This window comes from Eubalaena glacialis, chromosome 8, assembly GCF_028564815.1.
Source record: "Eubalaena glacialis isolate mEubGla1 chromosome 8, mEubGla1.1.hap2.+ XY, whole genome shotgun sequence".
NCBI classification, from domain to species: Eukaryota; Metazoa; Chordata; class Mammalia; order Artiodactyla; family Balaenidae; genus Eubalaena; species Eubalaena glacialis.
Window position 1 is genome coordinate 90,750,288 of NC_083723.1, and position 20,743 is coordinate 90,771,030.

Genomic DNA, 20,743 nt, shown 5'->3' on the forward strand with positions numbered 1-20,743 from the left:
AATGTGGCCCGCATCTCTTTTTCTCAATATGGGATGACAATAGGACACAATTGGCAGGCCCCTCTCTATCTGAAAGCCCCTTTACTTTACATCACTGCAGTCACATGGTCCTTTCCTCTTTTTCTGATGTTGCATCAAAAGTAACTTCATTGTTTCTTATCATCTCTAAATGACTTATATACATCCATTAAGTGTGAGGAAGAAGCTGGCTTGTAATTCTTCTTGCTTTCTTACCTTTATTTTTGACCCAGGTAATCTTTTATCTTTCTCAAGGGACTACCTAGTTTTCCTCATCAGAGCAAGAACACTTCCTTCTTATTCATCAAAAGATATAAAAAAATAAATAAAATAAACAGATTTAGAAAAAAAAGAAACTTCCTTAAGCCTACACTTGTATATTTTCCTCCAAAAGAATCAATACTTTCAAGACCAACAAACTCACTGTGGCAGAATATACAGAAACATCAATTCATAGGTCTTCTCCCTGTATCTCCCCCATCCTCCCAACATACACACTTCAAGCAGGTAACTAGCAGCCAGCATTTGCAATTCCTTTCCATAGTTATTTTTGTCAGGGCAGAAAGCAGAAGCAACCTGAACTCAATTACTCTTAGTGTCAATTGGAAAAGCCTAAACCCACTCACTGCTTGTTCAAGATGTCCTGGCAAGTGAGGGGAAGAAAGAGAAAAAGGGAAGGAGATCCCTGCAGAGATGAAGGCTAGCAAGTCCTGAGATTAACGAGCCTTACACCTGTTTTGTGACCCTGCCCCAGGAGATGGCTGCAAGACTTCAAAGTCTAGCCACAGATGCTGTGCTCCCACAGAACCGCGGACTGAAGGGACTCTGTACTCAGGACAAGGGCCATCTTGGCATGTGACTAATAATGAGGAGGACCTCCCTGCTGCCTTGACACTGTGTAAGACACCAAGCTTTTGCATAGCTTTTGGGTGTGCATGGGGAAAGGGGATGAGAGAAGCAGGAAATACAAAATAAAATGAAAATTCCTGCCAGTCCGGATAGTACTCCTACACCTGCAATGGTGGAATGAGATTCAGAGCCACTACATTACGGATCTTTGTTTTTAATCTTTCCTGAGTCTGGCATCCTTTGACCTCTCTAACAAAGAACATCATTAGCATGCACTTATTTTATTTACCATTATTTCACTGAGTATTCTTGAATCTCTTTTTAAAAAGTGTCTTCCATTTATAGACATTTTACAATGTGATTTTCTTCTCTTAAAAATTTTTTACTATGAAAAGTCTCAAATGTACAGAAAATTACAAAGATTAGTAAAATAAATCCCCACATACCCATCATCTAGCTTCAATAATTATCAACATTTTTTTGCTAATCTTGTTTCACCTATCAACCCAACTATTTTTTTCCCCTGGGAAATTTTAAACCAAGTCAGAGACATCATAACATTCTACTTGTACAAACATCAGTAAGCATCTTTAACAGGTAGGTCATTTTATAAATATAGAATCACAATGCCTTTATCACACCTTCTAAAAAGGCAAACGGTAATTCCTCAAATTAATCTAAAACCAGCCTATATTAAAATTTTCCTGATTGTCTTAAAACATGTCATTTACAGTTGGCTTGTTTCAATCATAATGCAAACAAAATTCATATGCTCTATTTTGTAGCCTGATTTTCTAGGACAGTAGAGAAGCCATACCCACATTTAAATCATTGTGCAGGAATGTATGAGGTTAGCCTTCTCTACTGAAAACAGTTTGGGAACAAAGAATCTGTGCAACCCGTACAAGCCTTCCACCATAGAAAATTTTACTCTTATCCAATCCGCAAAGCAAAATCTTGAGCTATGTATAGCAATGGTAAAATAAACTTCATTTAGATTATTTCTTTTTAAATCACATATTTAGTATACTTTTCCCATCTCTAGTTGTCAGCCACATGGTCTTGTTTTGAAGTATTTAGGGCACCTGCTACTTGGGCTGTTGTATATTTATTCACACAGAGCAGCCTGTTAGGGAAGTATTGATTTTTCTACAGCAGTTACAAGACACTGTGTTTGCAAATGTGGAAGAGAAGCCCACTTTATATTTAGTAAGAATGTTAGTTCAACTAAAAATAGAAAGAAAAAACTTAACCTTGCAGCATGATGAATGGCAAAGGTGGGACACAGCAGTAAAGAATAACCTCTTTCTTTGTAGACTATCCTTGCAAGTATAGGTACAAACATATAAATTTTGGAGAGAAAATTCATGCCTTCCCCCCTCTCATTTTTTATTGAGGTAACAGTGGTTTATAACATTATATGAATTTTGGGTGTACAACATTATATTTTGACTTCTGTATATGCTACAGCATGCTCACCACCAGAAGTTTAGTTTGCATCCATCACCATACAGTTGACTCCCTTCACCCATTTCACCCTCCCCCACCTCCCTTCCCCTCTGGTAACCATTAATCCATTCTCTGTATCTATGTGTTTGTTTTTGTTTAATTTTGTTTGTTCATTTATTTACTTTTAATATTCTGCATTAATGAGATCATATGGTATTCGTCATGGTCTGACTTATTTCACTTAGCATAATACCCTCAAGGTTGTCACAAATGGCAAGATTTCACCTTTCTTATGACTGAGTAGTATTCCATTGTATGTACACACAACATCTTCTTGATCCGTTCATCTGTTGATGGACACTTAGGTTGTTTCCATATCTTGGCTATTGTAAATAATGCTGATGAACATAGGGGTGCATATATCTTCTCAAATTAGTGTTTGTTTTTTTTTTTTTTTTGGTATTCTTTGGATAAATACCCAGAAGTAGCATTGCTAGGTTATATGGTAGATCTAATCTTAATTTTTTGAGGAATCTCCATACTATTTTCCATAGTGGCTGTACCAATTTACATTCCCACCAACAGTATATGAGCATTCCCTTTCCTTCGCAACCTGTCCAGCACTGCTATTTCTTGTCTTTTTGATGACAGACAGCCATTCTAATGGGCGTAAGGTGATAGCTCATTGTGGTTTTGACAGGAATTTCCCTAATAATTAGTGATGCTGAACATCTTTTCATGTGCCTGTTGGCCATCTGCATATCTTCCTTGAAAAAGATGTCTATTCAGATCCTCTGCCCATTTTTTAATTGTTTTTTGTTGTTGTTGTTGAGTTGTATGAGTTATTTATATATTCGGACATTAACCCGTTATTGGATGTATGACTTGCAAATACCTTCTCCCATTTGGTAGGTTGTCTTTTTGTTCTGTTGATTGTTTCTTTTGCTGTGCAGACGCTTTTTAGTTTTATGTAGTCCCATTTGTTTATTTTTGCTTTTGTTTCCCTTGCCTAAGTAGACATATCCAGGAAGATATTGCTAAGACTAATGTCAAAGAGTGTACTCTCTCTGTTTTTTTCTCAGAATTCTGTTGTTTCAGGTCTTACATTCAAGTCTTTAATCCATTTTTAGTTAATTTTTGTGTATGGTATAAGATGGTGGTCTAGTTTCATTCTTTTGCTGTCCAGTTTACCTAGCACCATTTATTAAAGAGACTGTAGTTTCTCCATTTATGTTCTTTGCTCTCTTATAGTAAATTAATTGTCCATATATGTGTGGGTTTATGTCTGGGTTCTCGGTCCTGTTCCATTGATCTGTGTTTCTGTTTTTATGCCAATACCTTGCTGTTTTGATTACCATAGCTTTCTAGTTTAATTTGAAATCAGGGAGTGTGCTACCTCCAGCTTTGTTCTTTTTTCTTAGGATTATTTTGGCTATTCAGGGTCTTTTGTGGTTCCATACAAATTTTAGGATTGTTTGTTCTATTTCTGTGAAAAATGTCCTTAGGATTTTGATAGAGATTGCATTGAATCTGTAGATTGCTTTAGGTAATATGGACATCTTAACAATGTTAATTCTTCCATGAGCATGGGATAATTTTCCATTTCTTTGTGCCACTTTCAATTTCTTTCAACAATGTCTTACTGTTTTCAGTGCACACGTCTTTCACATCTGGTTACATTTATTCCTAGGTATTTTATCCTCCACTCCCCTCCCACTGCAACAGAATATTTTTAGTCCTTCAACTAATAAATTGAAAATACTGAGGAATAACACATCTAAGAAAAGGTGTTCACTTATCACTATTTGTTTTACTCTTCAAAAATAAATTATTTTATCAAAACCACAATGAGATACCACCTCACAGCCATTAGGGAGGCTACTATAAAAAAAACAAAACAAAACAAGATGAGAACAAACAAAAAAACCAGGACATAAGTGCTGGCAAGGATGTGGAGAAACTGGAACCCTGTGCCCTGTTAGTAGGAATGGAAAATGGTGCAGTTGTTATGGAAAACAGTATGGTGATTCCTCAAAACTTAAAAATAGAATTACTATATGAACCACTGCTCACAGGTAAATCTAGGAGCTATAATGATCAGATTTGAAAATCCTAAAGCTTTATGTTTTGTCTATACATTTCTGTATGCAAACTTGTATGTATAGTGCAATATTTATATTATGTATCGATGATATATGAACTCTTGATATACATGTTATATCAAAAAAAAAAGCTTTATGTTTAAAAGTAGACTAGTCCCTAAATTATGTATGCCCCTTTTTTCCTTGTCCTCAGCAGAACGCAAAAACTAACTTATTTCTAGCATATGGAAGAGTTTCCACACTTCTGAGGTAAACACCAATGACCAAAATCTGATTTTCATATATTGTCCAGTAAAATTTGTGTTTCTAAATTAGACCAACTGGAAAGTTTCAAGTAACTGTGTATTTAGTGACTCTGGGCATTTCCTCTACTCAATTTATTTTCCCAAACTTAGTGCTTTTTGTATCTACTAAAAAGTATTGATGATTTTAAATTATGAAATCATAACAGTTTACTTGCTTTACGAAAACATGGTGAATATGTCTTTATCAAGCTTTTTACTGCTCCACACAAACTGGACAAAAAGTTTAAAATATCAGATTTAAAAACTAAGCTTTTAACAGGCATGGACCATTTTTTCTTATATCCCTCAAAATAGCTTGCACATGGCCAGTGCTTTATGAATTATGTTAAACTGAATCTACCGGCCTGTTCCATTAAAAATGAAAATCTATAATTATCTGAATAAATTTTCCTTTAGCATTCAAAATACTCAATATGACATATTTATAGGTAAACCAAATTATAACTAATGTATTTTTATATCCTTAAGTAACAAACTGACTTAAGCTCTACAAGGGTGTCAAAATATCCTGAATACTTAATTTTTATTATCATATTTATAAAAATATATGTTGGAAAAGAGTTTTTAACATTTCTAAACATTCTCCAATTCCTGTTGTTGTATAGTAGCAATGACCTTTAAAATTCACCTGATGTTTTGGAAGTCTCAGACCTCAACTCTTGGGAAATAATGCAGAAACCAAGGAATGAAGTGAAAATGTACACTCACCCTATCCTTGAACTATGTCATGCTGGGAATCTGTACTTGAGTATAATAAGTCTTTTCTAACACAGTGCTAGAGCTAGCCTTTAGGGCTGGAAAAACAAAGAAAGGGGAGACCGTTGTCTAAAGCAGTGCCTTTTAATCTTTAGCCAAGTGCATAAGAATCACCTGGAGAACTTGTAAAAACTCAGCCTGCCCTGCCCGTCTCAGAGATTCTCAGAGATTCTATTCCAGCGGGTCTGGGGAGGAGTTAGAGAGTTTGCATTTCTTACAAGCTTCCAGGTGATGCTGTCTACTGAGTGTCACTGTTCTAAGAGCACTGACCTCATAACGTGTTACGGGGGCCAGTATGCTCCAGAGACTTTTCACATTCTCTAGATTTCTGAGGAAAACTAAGACATAACATAAAACCCAGAGGGGTAGAAATATTTTTGTTAAAGACAAAATAGAGGAGAAGAGTTCATGAAGTATACAATGACATCTTTAGTGAGACAAAAGGTGCCAGCTTTATTCAGCAAGCCATGGATCACGGGCCTAAGGGAACAGGTATGCCGGCTTGAAGAAAGATTTATGCAGACATAACCATACACGGCAATGCTGAGATTTATCTAGAAGAGGTTAACCTGCCATGTTTTCTAACATTCTGTTAACTTAAACGAATCCGTCCTGGTCTTATCATTTGAGCTCCAACAAGAGCCTAAACCACAACAGCATTTCAATGCAGCATTCTTTGGAAAACACTTTGCTAAATTAATGCCAAATGCAATAGGGACATTCTAAGGGTCTTGATCTGTTTTTGAAAAACAAACACACAAAGAATCAATGAAACATGAAGACTGAGAGGAGTGCTCTTCAAATAAGACAAACTGATGTTATTTTTGAGCTGAATCTAAAGACACCTCATGGGCTTCTTCTGGCTGGTTTTGGACAGTCAGAGGTTACTTTCAAGATGCTAACTTGTTTTTTTTTCCCTGAAATTATCACCAAGCATTGAACACTGGGCTCAGTTATATATAACAAGGCTTCCTCAAATTGCCTTGTATATATTGTACATTTGAGGGATATCCTGGTCAAAAATCACTCTGTAACATGAATTGAAGTAAAATGATAATGGTTCTATTTTCACTTACAGAAAACAAATCCTGTCATCTCCAAGTTGTGCTTAGATGAGCCCAAGAGAAAAGATATAATACTTTCAGGTCATTATATATTCAATTCAAATAGGTCCATCACTTTAATAAATCACAAGGAGGAATTACAATGCAGTAACAGCAAATGAATACTATAAACTTGCATAATTAACATACCAAATTAAATAAGTTATGACTTTCAATAAAGAAACCCTATGCCAATGAGATTTTAAAACAATTTATCTTCTAAATATTATTCTTTTCTACGCAACCAATTTGCTAGATAATATGCTCTATCTGCTGTGGCAGATTAACACAATTGGATCTAATTGTTTCTTAGCAACTGCAGATGCTTTAAAATCGTTTGGCTATACTCTTCATGATATAGGTCATTGGTTTTTAAGTTTCTAAGAGTACAGATGCTCAAGTCAATGTTTCATAAAGTTTATTCTAAATTTATTGTCATTCAGAGCCTCAATTCAGAGTTCCAGAAATTTTGAGTTGCTACAATTCCAAACTCTGAAAGGTTAGCTCATTGCTAGAATAGCATGTATTATTGGAACAATGTTAGATTATAAAATTTGTCATTCAGTAATAATGAAACACACAAAAGAAAGGTGATTTTTCAGACAGACACCAATTTACAGAATTAGTTGTAACCTTATTCAATGCCAAAGTGTCAATTACTCTCTATAGATTTCTCTATTGATTTAGACATTTGGTTTCAAATGCTGTCATTGGTAAATTGTCCTTCTTCATTTGTTCACTTAAAAGGACAGTGATAAGCTATAAAATCGAGGTGCTTCTTTTTTCATCACTCACCTAGGTTCTGCCACATGCTGAAAATTTCACAACCCATCGTTACCCGCATGTCACCATACCTGAAATAGAACAAAAATCAAACCTGTTAAAAAGACTCCAGAACAAAGAAGTTATCTGTGTCTCTTTAGGACACAATCTATCATTCTGAATTAAAAGGCAATATGTTTTTAATTGAAGACGTTTAATGCAGGTGACTTTTCATTGAGGTATAACTGATATCATATTGGTTTTAGGTGTATAATGTAACAATTTGAATATCTGTATATATTGCAAAATGGTCACCACAATAAGTCCAGTTAATATGCATCACCATAACTACTTAAAAATTTTTTTCTTTTGATGAAAACTTTCGAGATTCACTCTCCTAGCTACTTTCAAATATGCAATACAGTATTATTAACTATAGTCACCATGCTGTATCCATGCTGTACCCACCATCCCCATGACTTATTCATTTTATAACTGGAACTGTGTACAACGTACATGTCTTGATGCCTCTAATTCAAATCCTCATATAAATCCTTTAGTAAAACAGATTTGTCTCATAATTTTTTGCTTCTATGGTAATTTTGAATCCTGAAAGATTGAGGACAAAAATGTTTAAATAAGTTCAAAATAGTGAAATTTCCAGAAAGGATTGCTTGTTGTCCTCTTGGTCAATGCCTCTCCACCATGATTTCTAGTTATGGAGATCTGATTTATGAATCACTTGAACTAAAATACTCTTTAAAAGGCACCACATTTTATTTGCCTCATATTCTTACCCGATTATACACTGGTACTTACTTTTCTAACACCTTTTTCTTTTTGGAAGGTGTAAACATCTCTAACTGCAGACACAACTGGTTTATAAAAATGACTGCAAGGTAAAAGTAGGAATCCCAGATCTAAAACGAGAATGAGATATTTAAATACTATGGGGTTACAAAAATATCTACAGGTGAAGTGACATGATATCTTGGATTTGCTTCAAAAGTGGTAAGTGAATGGGGGGTATAGCTGCAATAAGATTGGCCATGAGTTGGTAATAGTTGAATCTGGGTATGGGTACATGAGGGATTCATCATACTATACTCTTTACTTTTATATATGTGTGAAATTTTCTATAACAAAGAAGTAAACTAACTAAATAAATACTATCTATTTTTGTATTGCTTCAATGTTGTATCCCAAGTTTCATGAGCTCTCTGGTACATGCTAAATGGCAGATATTTTGTTTCTCTTATAACATGTCTGTGTGTCTCCAAGGAGGCTGAGGTATAAGTTGGATTACTTTATTCCTGTGTGATTTCATTTTTGGAACCCCTTTTCATGTAGAACTGAAAAGAAAGATATGTACACTCTTTTGGATATGCTAATTGCTTTAAATTCAGAGAGTATATAAAAATTCCCTACCAAGACAAATCTTCTAAGCTCTCTTATACCAAAAACAGCATCAGAAAGAGATCAGAATAAAATTCCCAAAAATAAACCTAACCAAAAACATGGAGGACATCATGGAAGGAAACTACTTTTCTACTGACACCATGTAAAATTAAAGATAAATAGGAGAAACATTATAAAGAGTTAATATCTTTTATACATAAAGAGCTCTCACAAATAAAAAAGAATATAATACTCCAAGCAAAATAATGAACAAAAATCAAGAACATATTCTTTACAAAATATGAATTTTAGTCAATAATTATTCAATACTAATAACTAGTTAATAACTAATAACTAATTAATAACATAACTAGTAAGAAATGTAAATTAAAGCAAAAAAAAATTGTTCCCTTTATCAAATTGCCCCCCAAAATTGTCTCTTCTAGTGTTGGTGTACATATAGGCAATCAAATATAATTGGTACAGTCTTTAACAATATTTTCACTTAAAAATATTTATCCAAAGAAATAACTAGGAATATATGCCAACTTTTATTTTGTAAGAATACACAGAAAAAGTAATTTATAAGAATAAAACAGTAGAAACAACTTGAATATTAAAAAGTAGCACTGTGATTATGAAATTTTCATACTTTGATTATTGTAAAGTATAAAGACATATTATGGAACCATTAAAATTCACTGGTTTCTATAGTTACTGATAAGGACATTTTATTAAATGTTTAATATAAAAGAGGTTATTTTTAAAAGAATAAGAAACAAAGATGTAAAAAACATAAAACACCACTAAGAAGGGAAACCAGGATAGGCACTGCCCATTTTTATTTATCATTTCCCATTTTAAAAATGGTGTATTGAGAATTCTTAGAGACCCAGGCATATCACATTACATTGTAGACTTACATAGAGATCTGTCTTAAAGAATCTTACTAATCTTTCATTTTTTATTTCTTTTCACAATTCATTCTAAAAAATGGGAAGAAGGAGAAGTAAAGGAACTAAAGGGTTTACTTTGTAAATACATTCTTCATATAAACTCTATTTTAAAAGATGTCTTAAAAACATTATGCTCTAAGTTCTTTTTGTCATGCATGCATGGGGATCAAAAAGAACAAGAATTAAAACTTACAGTAACAATAAAGAACTTTCTCTCCTCTTAAGCACTATGATTTCCACAAGGTTGATAAACATATTTATACATCTAACTTGTTCAAAAATATAATGAAAAACTCTTCTAACATTATTCATAATTGAAACTAATATGGCCCAAGATTAATTTGAGGTAGACAGAATAACTTTATTTCTCTACTACTAAGAGAAAGAAAATAATTGAGGGAATTTCCTGAGGGACAATGTGAAACCTTTTAGCCCAAGTAGGATAGTCATCTAAATGGATACTCACCTTATAATCAAAGTTTTCATTTAAGAAGTTCTTACGAAGTGCATCTGACAGGTACAGAACTGTTGTAATAATAACGCTAGTGATAAAAGAGAATACATTTTAAGTTGGAAACATCACGTTAGTGAAAATCATTTATCAGGCAAGAATAAAGTAACTAAGACAGAAGAAAACCTTCAGTAAGCCTGTGGAACAATACTGGATAATTCATATTTGAAATAAAAAAGAGAACAGATGCCCAGGAAGAAAAAGAAGAAAAAGAAATCCATCACTGAAATGATATGCAGAAAAATCTATGAATTCATATGACTCAGAATTATATTAATATCTTGATGTTTTGTAATTTGTAAATGTCCAAACAAAGCAAAAATGATTTAATAAACCTATAATATTCTATATTTTATTAACATGGAAGAAAGTCAGACTTTTAAAAAATACAGAAAAAGAGATGGAGCCCAAAGATGAAATGGATAGGATAAAACGACAGACCACATTGAGTATTTATTAGATATCTTCTCCTGCTCTCTCCCGTTTAAGGTGTTAGGGGGCATATAAGAGCTATGGAAGTCAGATTCCTTCTCTCATGGTGACAAGATTGCCACTAAAGAAACCATTACAGACTGTGAAATTGTCTATAACCCAGTACTAAGCTATGTGAAACTGACAGTGAGTGTTACAGCAATTTAGAGAATGGGGCATCTCTGAGCTGGAGAAATTAGGGAAAGCCTGTCAGAGGGGGCCTATATAGTCATATGTATTTTGTTAGGGAGATTAAAAAAGGAAGATTTGGTGAGTATTCTTGGTTAACTCTTGACTTATCCAATTCGTTCAAAATCTGCTCCTTTTTACAGCTACAAGAGTATATATTCAAAATTGAATGTATTTCCAAATGGTTCATTTAATGTTACATATAGCATTATATTGAAACAAGATAGGTCACTCCCCAAACCACCCAAAACCAAGCACCAATGTATAAATGATTGATTTTTAAAACCTCTTTGGCCTTTTTCAAGATGCATGCATAAGGAAGTGCTTGTGATGTGATGAAAGCCCAGCTCCCATTACGGGATTTGTAACTGAAGGATATAGCTGTCTGACCCTAGGTAAAACTACATGAAACAAAACAAAACAACCCCACCAACCTCACACCTTGGTTGTCCTACTGGTAAAATATAGATTAGAAGAGTATTTAATAGTTAGAAGAATATTTATAGTCTTTGAAGAACTTAAATGTTCATTATTGTAATCTGCTGGAAAACTCACTATTATAGTCTCCTTGTGGGGCAGGAGAGGATTAACGAGGCTAAGGAGTTGGATGGTTGAATGTGGAAGCGCAAGGTAAGAAGAGGAAAGAGAAGAAAATCACCAATTTCATGGGCATTTGCTCTACCATGAGCAAGCACTGTGTTACATACATGTGCCTTTTAGATGTCATTTACATCTTTCAGTGAATCACCCTATGAAAATTAAGTATAAGTAAAGCCCATGAGATTGAGAAGTCCTGTGGTTTCTTCTCCCCCCTCAAATGGCAGATATCAACAGTGAATTTCCTATCAAAGAGACAAATCACCTGCAAGTAACAGGTGTATAAAGTGGCAATTGTCCATAGACACTGGTGAAATCAGTAATGGTAACTGATTAAGTTTCCCAAGAAGTTAATTCAAATCTTACTATATGAAACTAAAGCCTACTTGTCAGAAAATGAAATGCTATCAGGCAAGGAAGGGACTCTTTGCCCAGCATCTAGTAAATTGTGAGGCTTCTAAGTTTATTTATTTATTTTTTTTAATGTAAAAAAAAATTTTTATTTTATATTGGAGCCTAGTTGATTAAAAATGTTGTGTCAGCTTCTAAGTTTAAAAAAGAAAAATTTGCCTCCTTAAATGTTCTGCTTTGACATCCAATGGAGAAACACACACAGTGCCACTACACCTGAGTTTTACATCAAAAACCACCTTCTGGCCCACAACTCTAGCTTGGATTGTTGTTCAGAAACAATACCTCTAGTGTTAGTGAAACATGACATATCTGGGATTTGGGTTATTGGGCCCAATGCTCCGGAAAGGAGCCACCAAACTCAATCTTCCAAGTGAGAGAGATTATTCCGTGGCAAAGATTACTCTCTTGTTATTTATATGCTGGGTCCCAAACACACATACAAAATCCACAGCTTCTTGAACTGTGCTTGCTGGTAAACAACATGGGGCCTCTCCGGCTTTATGAAGGACCCGTGAGTCTCAAGCTGGCCACTCACTGGCATCACTTGGGAGCTTTAAAAACACAGATGTCAGGATCACACCCCCAGAGATTTAATAACTGGACTGGGGTGCGACCTGGACATCAGGATTGGTAAAGCTCCCCGAAGAGTCTATGTACACCCAAAACTGAGAAACACTGTTCTAGACTTTTAAAAGTGAGACAAACTTTCATGGGTACCTGGTAATCTAGTTAAGATGCAGATTATGATTCAGCAGGCCTGGGATAGGGCCTGAGGCTATGCATTCCTAACAAGCTCCAGGAGACGTTAATGCTGTTGATTCACAATCCACCCTTTGAAGAGCAAGGCTCTAGAGAGGTCTGAGTCAGAAGCACATTCCAAACAACACTGCTTCACATTCTCCTGCCTTCTAGAATTTTACGCCGATGACTACTGTGGTTCTTTAATGGGCCTTGCATCCTTGCTCTGGATTGAACACCTCAACCTCTTATCTTATCAAGGCTGCTTTATCATCAGGCACAAGAGGCACAGGGCACAGGGCCTTTGGAAAATATTGAGCCCTGAAAAAGTGTTATGGAATCAAAAACTAAAACTGCAAAATAAAAACTAAAAAAAGGTTCATAACATGTCCACAGAATGCAACACTATCATTTTCATTAATTGTCTAATTTAATATTCATGCAACTTCTTTTATATTGAAAAAATTAGAGGTTACTTTTTATAACTTAACAAGAATTCCTAAGTATACAGAAGTGCTGAGAAATCACAGGTAATTGGAATTAAATGATTTACTCCATAGGCCAATAATTTAAAAAGCAAACTGTAGAAATTGCTTTTCATTTTGGCATGTGGCATGTGGGTCTATTTAATGTTTGATATGATGAAGGGTAAGACCTCCAAAAATAAGACTTCTCAGGGCTAGAAAGATCTTAAAATGACTCTACTTCAATTGCTTTTCATTTACGCTCATAACATTCAACCCAAGTCACAGAGGCAGCTCCCAAAGCTTTTTATGTCTCAGCACTAAGATAGTTTCCTGGCACACAGGTCCCCAAGCCAGATAAAGGCATATATACATTATTACTCCTTCACTGTAGTGGATACCTGTAGTGTTTAAGGATTTTTCTTTACTTGTTCTAATTTATCCAAAACCATGTGGCTCCTTTGGTTTTACTCTTTTACTCATGACTCAGTTTCTGAATATGGGAACATTTTAAATCTCAGTGCTCCAACTCAATAGCTAAGAAAGCCTTTGCAATCTTTTACTACAAATGGTCAAAATACTGATGTCTGCTATAGAAATGCAGGCATAAGGATCACTTTTGACAACCCTAATCTATGGCACAGCATGATAAATGTATACATACAAGAGAAACTGGCGCACAAGAAATCAAAGCTCTTTCTTCAAGTTTTCCAGTTGCCACTTCATTCCTGGCATTTAGAAAGTATTTTTTAAGCAACGCTATCCCTCCTATAGAAACCTCATCTCCTATAAACTGTCCTTTTGAAAACTACTCCAACCTGATAATCTGCTGAAGCAAAAGCCCATCTCCATAAATTATAAATGGATTGAGAGAAGCACCTTTTGGATAAACCGGGCATCAACAAGGCTGATGCTTGTGCACTGAAAAACTATGGAGATCTAAATTTGGAGTACGACAACTTCCCTACAACCTGGCGGGTTAAGAGGGCAGAAGAAATCACCACAAAGACATTTAGGGCAGATAAGCATCCTGGACAGCCATCAGGGAAACTGATCTGAGCTAGTGGTCCTCAAATGTCAGTACATAAGCAGCACCTGAAGGACACGTAAGACTTTAGGGCCTCACCAGCGCCTATGGCTTGGTGAGATCACACTGGGGCCCAGCCAGGTGATTCTGATGCACGTGACAGTTCACTCTGAGGTCTGGTGTTACAGATGGAAGAGAAGACAAACAACGGTTGGAACTTGGAGAGCAATGACATTTGGGGAATTTGTCCTTGTTAAACACTGCATCACCAAGGGCCTAACCCAGTGTTTGTTGAATGACTATAGCCTCAAACCTGTATTGAAATCTATGCTTTGTGATAATTACTTGCTGTACTAGATAATTATAAAATGTAAAGCTTGTAGAACTTTATATACTTTTCTATAGATATTTTGAAGAAGAGACTGAAATTAAGACAGGCAAAGCTGATGGAGAAAGGCACTCCAAGTGGAGGGCACAGAATCTGCCAAAATGGGGAAGAAGGAAAAAGATCAGTAATTTTGCTTTCGGTGAAGGAAGCATGCAGTGTGGGTGAGGTAAAAAGAATGAATAAGAGGGGCTTCCCTGGTGGCGCAGTGGTTAAGAATCCGCCTGCCAATGCAGGGGACACGGGTTCGATCCCTGGCCCAGGAAGATCCCACATGTCACGGAGCAACTAAGCCCATGCACCACAACTACTGAGCCTGTGCTCTAGAGCCTGTGAGCCACAACTATTGAGCCCACGTGCCACAACTACTGAAGCCTGCGCGCCTAGAGCCCGTGCTCTGCAACAAGAGAAGCCACGACAGTGAGAGGCCGCGCACCGCAACGAAGAGTAGCCCCCGCTCGCCGCAACTAGAGAAAGCCTGCGTGCAGCAACGAAGACCCAACACAGCCAAAAATAAAAACAAATAAATAAATTTATTAAAAAAAAAAAAAAAGATTGAATAAGAATTGAAATGGAAGAATTTTTAAAAATTCCTTGACCTCCTCCTCTGGGCAGTATTGGCAAAAAATCACTCATGTAACAACAGCCTCAGTTTTTTTGACCTATTAGGCTTAAACCCTAATGTATTCTTGCCTTTCCTCATGTATTCATTCTCTCTACCAGCTCCTCACAACTCACCTGGAGATGCAGTGTGCAGGCAATTCTTGTGTAAATATTTGCTATAACTATGGAAGTTTTTGGTACATTCATCTTAGTAATATATAGTTTTGATAAAAATCACTATCTTTCCTCCTGGACAGTAAAAGCGTTTAAAGATAATTACCCTAATAGAAAAACACCACCATCAACAAAAAACAATAGTACAATGGGTGTTCAACAGATCAGCTACTCTAACATAAAACTTTTCATGGTCAGTATCACATACTCCGTCTTCCTTCCTATTACTATGGATAAAGTATCAATGCTCCTAGCTAAGGCCAAGCTTCCTTGTGTGCACTAGATCAGTGCTACTCTGAGTGTGGTGAGCTTCCTTCATTGAGAAAGTCTCACCACAAAAAACAATGTCAGCTGAACTAAACTACATGCTTACGCAGTTGATTTAGTTTCCAGTGCAAGTTGATGGTGGACAGGTGCCACCCCCTTAGGAAAGCTGTTCTCAGACAGGCACAATGAGAAATACTTTACTTGATCTCATCCCTAGTTGCCTACCCAAGGACACTGTTCCTTCACTTGGGCCTGATTTCTTTAGCACCATCAATATTTCTCTTTTCTGTGCCCTTCCTATCAGTAAACCAACATGCATAATATTCCATATTTAGAAATGAATCCTAGTCCTCATATCTCCTTCCAGATATAGCCCCACTTCTCTGCTCCCTTTTACAGCAAAATCTTCTAAAGAGCTGATAATTATTGCTTTCACTTTCTCAATTCCCATCTGTTCTCAAATTCACTCTAATAAGACTTTCATCTCCACCACTCCATGAAACAGCACTTGTCAAGGTCACACTGCATTGCCAAATCCCAGCGATAATTGTCAGTCCTCATCCTCCAACCTCCCAGCAGCTCTTGATACTCCTTCCTTCATGAAATATGTTCCTCATACGGTATTATACCCTTCTGGTTCTCATCTTACATCACAGGCTACTCCTTTTCAGTCTCTGCTGCTGGTTGCTTCTCAACATCCTGACCTTTGAATGGTTGGCATGTTCCAGGGCCCAGGCTTAAGTAGTCTTCTCTTTTCAATCTATACTTTCTTCTAGGGTGCTCTCATTCAGTTTGATGGCTTCAAATACTACCCAATGCTAATGACTCTCAAATGTATGTCTCTAGCCTTGACTTCTTCTCTGAGCTCCATACAAGCATGTCCAGCTTCTTCTCCTACATATCCACTTCGGTATCTAAGAGCATCTCAAACTTCTGTTCAATACAGGATTCCTCACCTCTCCCACTCCTAATGCCGCTCCTCTCTCAGTATCTTCCATCTAAGTGAAAGGCACCACCATTTGTCCTTCTGTTCAGGCCAAAATTCTTAGAGCCATCTTCAAATTTTTTTCTCTCTTGCCCACAGCCAGTCATCTGCAAGTCTTATCATCTCTGTCTTCAAAATCGATCTTCTCACTACCTTCATTGCAATCCACCTATTCAAGCCATCATCATCTCTTACCTGGACTGCTGTATTAAGCTCCTAACTGGTCCTTCCTGGTTTCTCTCTTGTCTCTCTACCCCCTAATATCTGGACCCTGTCTTCTTCCAACCTCATTTTTACTGGTTCCTTCCCTCCTCACATTTCTGCCACACAGTCTTTCAGCTCCTTGAATGTGCCATCTTCACTCTGACCACAGGGCCTTTGTATATGCTATTCCTGCTGATAAGAACAGTCTTCCTTTGCTATCTGCCTATTAACTCCTGCTTTAGATTTCAGCTCAAGTTTCACTCCTTCAAAAAAACTCCTCCTATCCTAGACCAGAACACAGTTCCTTTCATAACCCCTCTCATAGAACTGCTCTTTTTATCTCTATGACATTTATTTTTACACGTTAGGCACTGGAAAATATGTACTGAATGAATGGGTCAAAGAATGAATGGATGACCTTCCCTAAGAATCTTTGATTCAATAAATCACTTATTTGCTACACAGATCTCATTTGAATGCTAAACTGGTGAAGGCAGTAATCAGCTAAACCAGTGTTTGGTGGGAAAAAAACACACACAAAAAAGTATGTTTGAAGCCAAATGCACACAAGATAAACAAAATAAGGGCCTGAAATTTCAACTGCAGGGCCAGGGAGTTTTTACTCTTCTCTGTAAGTAAGTCTGTTACAAGATTTATCTCCTTGAAAATATGTATAAAGCTGTAACTTTATTTTTGTACTGTATTTTGCAATGTGTATGGAAGGGGGTGGAGAGAAGCTTGTCTCAAAGTGTCCTGTATTTTTGGTACTTAATTTTCATCTCCCTTATGTTCTCTTTCTCAGATTGAGCAGCTGTCCTCATCCTACCAAGAAATTACAGTGGACAGGCACAATAGAGCTTTGCAAGCAGGCAGAAGTCAAGTTTCTTATCCTTGTGAAATTTAGCCTGGATGCACTTACTATGTTACACAATGTGAGACATTCAGGTAGAAATAAACAAAAGACCATACTAATTGCCAGGTGTCTGTAGTCACAGCTTTTGGCAGGACTTCACATAAAGCAGAGAAGCTACAGGATTTGGGACAGCACAGTTGATGGAAGAAAGTTAAGGGCATTTAACTGACTTGAAAACACAGGAAGAAAGGACCAGCACACAAAATAACATATTTTGCAGGATGAGCTATTCCGTTGAGTTCAAGCGTAGGGCAATGGTGACTTCTCGGCCAGTTACTATCAATTTGACACGTATTAAGCAAACAAGTGGGTAGTAAAAGTGGGAGTTTAGGTTGAAATGCCTCTTTGAGGGGTCCTTATCAAATATTTGTCTAAGAAAGTTAGTATCATGGAAGAAAAGGTGGTCAACTACAGGGACCTAGATCTAGCTTCTGCAACTTGCTTCTATACAGTTTAACAAAGTAAAAACTTTTTCTTTCTGGTGTGTGCTCTTTAACATATTTAAAATATCTTTAACATCTTTCAGAAATTTATTTTTCTACCAATATTATTGAGGTTAATATTTTTTACAGATAAGGCACAAATAGCTAAAGGCTTATCTCTGAACTACACTGCATTTATAGCACAAGAAAGATCCCACAGGCTTTCATAATTTGAATGGGAAATGGCTATGGCAGTTAAATGAGGAGAGGAGAGGGAAACTGAACAGCAAAGAGCAGGTGGTCTGTTCCAACTTGGCAGGTGCTTCACCAGGCCCTGGAGTCCTGTCTGTGAACTAGGTTGGATCTGCCACATCCAGTCAGCGCCAGTGGAAAAGTAGTGCCAGATTCCTATCAGCACTGACTTGGGTGGCAATGGAATGATGTTATTGCATTCAGCAAATGCTTATGGCCTTTTTTCTTGGGTTTGCTATGGGACTAATCTTCTGTTTAAATGCATTACACAGAGCTCATCTCTAACAAAATCATGTTCCTATTTAGATGAAAATCTTGAACATCATATGTTTACTTAAAAACAGAATCTAGACTTCCAAGTCTGCTACCCACTCATGTGACCATAAAGTCTTCCTAAATGGAGTAGAGATTTTTAGGTGGGGCAGAGCGAGATGGCATTTCATATCAAAAGCCACATGGTTGTCATGGTTTTCAGAAGCTCAAGCACCGCCTTTGTACAAAAGGAACAAAATGTTAAATTTACTTTCAGTTTGAATTTCTGCCACTGAAAATTAAAAAAAATTATTTTTTTTAATAACAGCTGCTGGGTTTTTTTCAATTTAATTAATTAATTTATTTATTGGCTACGTTGGGTCTTTGTTGCTGCACGTGGGCTTTCTCTAGTTGCAGCGAGGGGGGGCTACTCTTCATTGCGGTGTGCGGGCTTCTCATTGCGGTGGCTTCTCTTGTTGTGGAGCACGGGCTCGAGGTGTGCGGGCTTCAGTAGTTGTGGCACGTGGGCTCAGTAGTTGTGGCTCACGGGCTCTAGAGCGCAGGCTCGGTAGTTGTGGCATACGGGCTTAGTTGCTCCGCAGCATGTGGGATCTTCCCGGACCAGGGCTCGAACCCTTGTCCCCTGCTTTGGCAGGCGGATTCTTAACCACTGCACCACCAGGGAAGTCCCTCACTGAAAATTCTAATTCAAGTCAAAATACCCCTCTGCACACAGGGCAGGCAGAATGACCAAACGATGATGCTGTATGATGATGATGTCAGCAGCCTGGACCCCTTCCCATGTGGCTCCCTGGACCACTCCATAGCCCTTGCCAGGTACCCGGAATATTTGCTCTTTGGTAATAAGGCCAGATACATGACCAACGGCTCCCACTTAAATCTGTAGCATCTGGACATCCAGATGAAGAGAGATTTGATTCTACTCACAGATATCAAACTAAATATGCTAAACTCTAAAGAGAGCTATTTCAGGAGTCTCAATTAGTCTTCAAAATGGAAAAGCTGTTTCTGTACTTATGTAAAATATAATATGCCATATTATACTGTTTGTTACTTCACCAAGTTTTTAACACAGCATTTTAACACCTCCCCGTTTATAAATGTATACTGTAGCAGAAGCCATATTAGGCATATCTAATCAAAATCAAACCCTATTTTCCTGAGGCTGTTACCACCATCATATCTGGGCATCTGGGGAGGACATACAGCGTCCTTGGCCTATGAATAGATACCTGGAGAATCTAACCTTCACCCTAAGCATGAGAGTGTTGGGGATGGGAGAAAAGGAAGAAGGAGAGGCAGGCAAATGTGGGCTTGAAGGAAAGAATGCTTATGAAATAGGGTAAACTACAAGTGTGGAGATCAGGCCACTTTCCTAAAAAAACTTCATCTTCATTTTGTATCCTGAGATACTAGAGGCAAGAAGTGTGACAGCAGATAAATCTATGACACTGTGCCCTCCAGGAACAGCTCCTGCCACTCTGACCATCCCCTACTCTCCTTTCCTGACTCCTATTCATCCAAGTATTGACCTCAGATCATTTTACCTCCCCCGCCCCCCGATATGCTTAATACAAGCTAATCTAATCAACTCTCAGAGATTCACTTTTACATCAGCAACTTCCCATATGTCTGTATCTAGTTCTGAACTTCCTTCAGAGCACTATTTCAGCCTTCTGCCGGTCACATTTCTCAGGTGTATAACAGGATCTTCAGTCTTCATGTGTCCCACTCAAGGGTCAGATCTTATTCCCGTGCTCAGCACATGGGAGATGCTTAATGGATTCTGCTGAGTTAAAATGAATTAAGAAAGATCAGAAACAACTCAAGTGTCCAGCAACCGGGCTGGTTAAATAAACTATGGTACATCTAGTCAATAGAATATTATACAGCTACAAAAGAAAAAGAAACCATAAATGAATGAGGAGCTTTCTACGTGTTGATTTGGAAAGACTGCCAGGATTTTTAAGTGAAAGAGAGATGTGCAGGAGAGTTTACCTACTGTGCTACCTGCTAGGCCCTGCATACAGGAACAATGGAAGGACATGCAAGAAACTAATAAAATGGTTACTTCAGGCTGGGGGTAGGTGATAACTAAGGTAATGGGAGGGGGACTTCTCAAGGCATACTCTGTTATATTGTTTGATTTTGAACTA

The 20,743-nt window shown here is 37.1% G+C and overlaps 1 protein-coding gene across 1 annotated transcript in view; it reads right to left on the reverse strand.

Annotated features, from left to right (window-relative positions):
• The window catches only part of DOCK4 (dedicator of cytokinesis 4), a 475,175-nt gene that overhangs the window by 59,565 nt on the left and 394,867 nt on the right, over positions 1-20,743 (reverse strand). The window contains exons 28-30 of the mRNA XM_061197939.1: positions 10,165-10,240; positions 8,164-8,264; positions 7,378-7,436 (exon numbers count right to left, since the gene is read on the reverse strand). Coding sequence (XP_061053922.1) covers positions 7,378-7,436; positions 8,164-8,264; positions 10,165-10,240 — 236 coding nt within the window. The remainder of the gene's footprint in view (positions 1-7,377; positions 7,437-8,163; positions 8,265-10,164; positions 10,241-20,743) is intronic.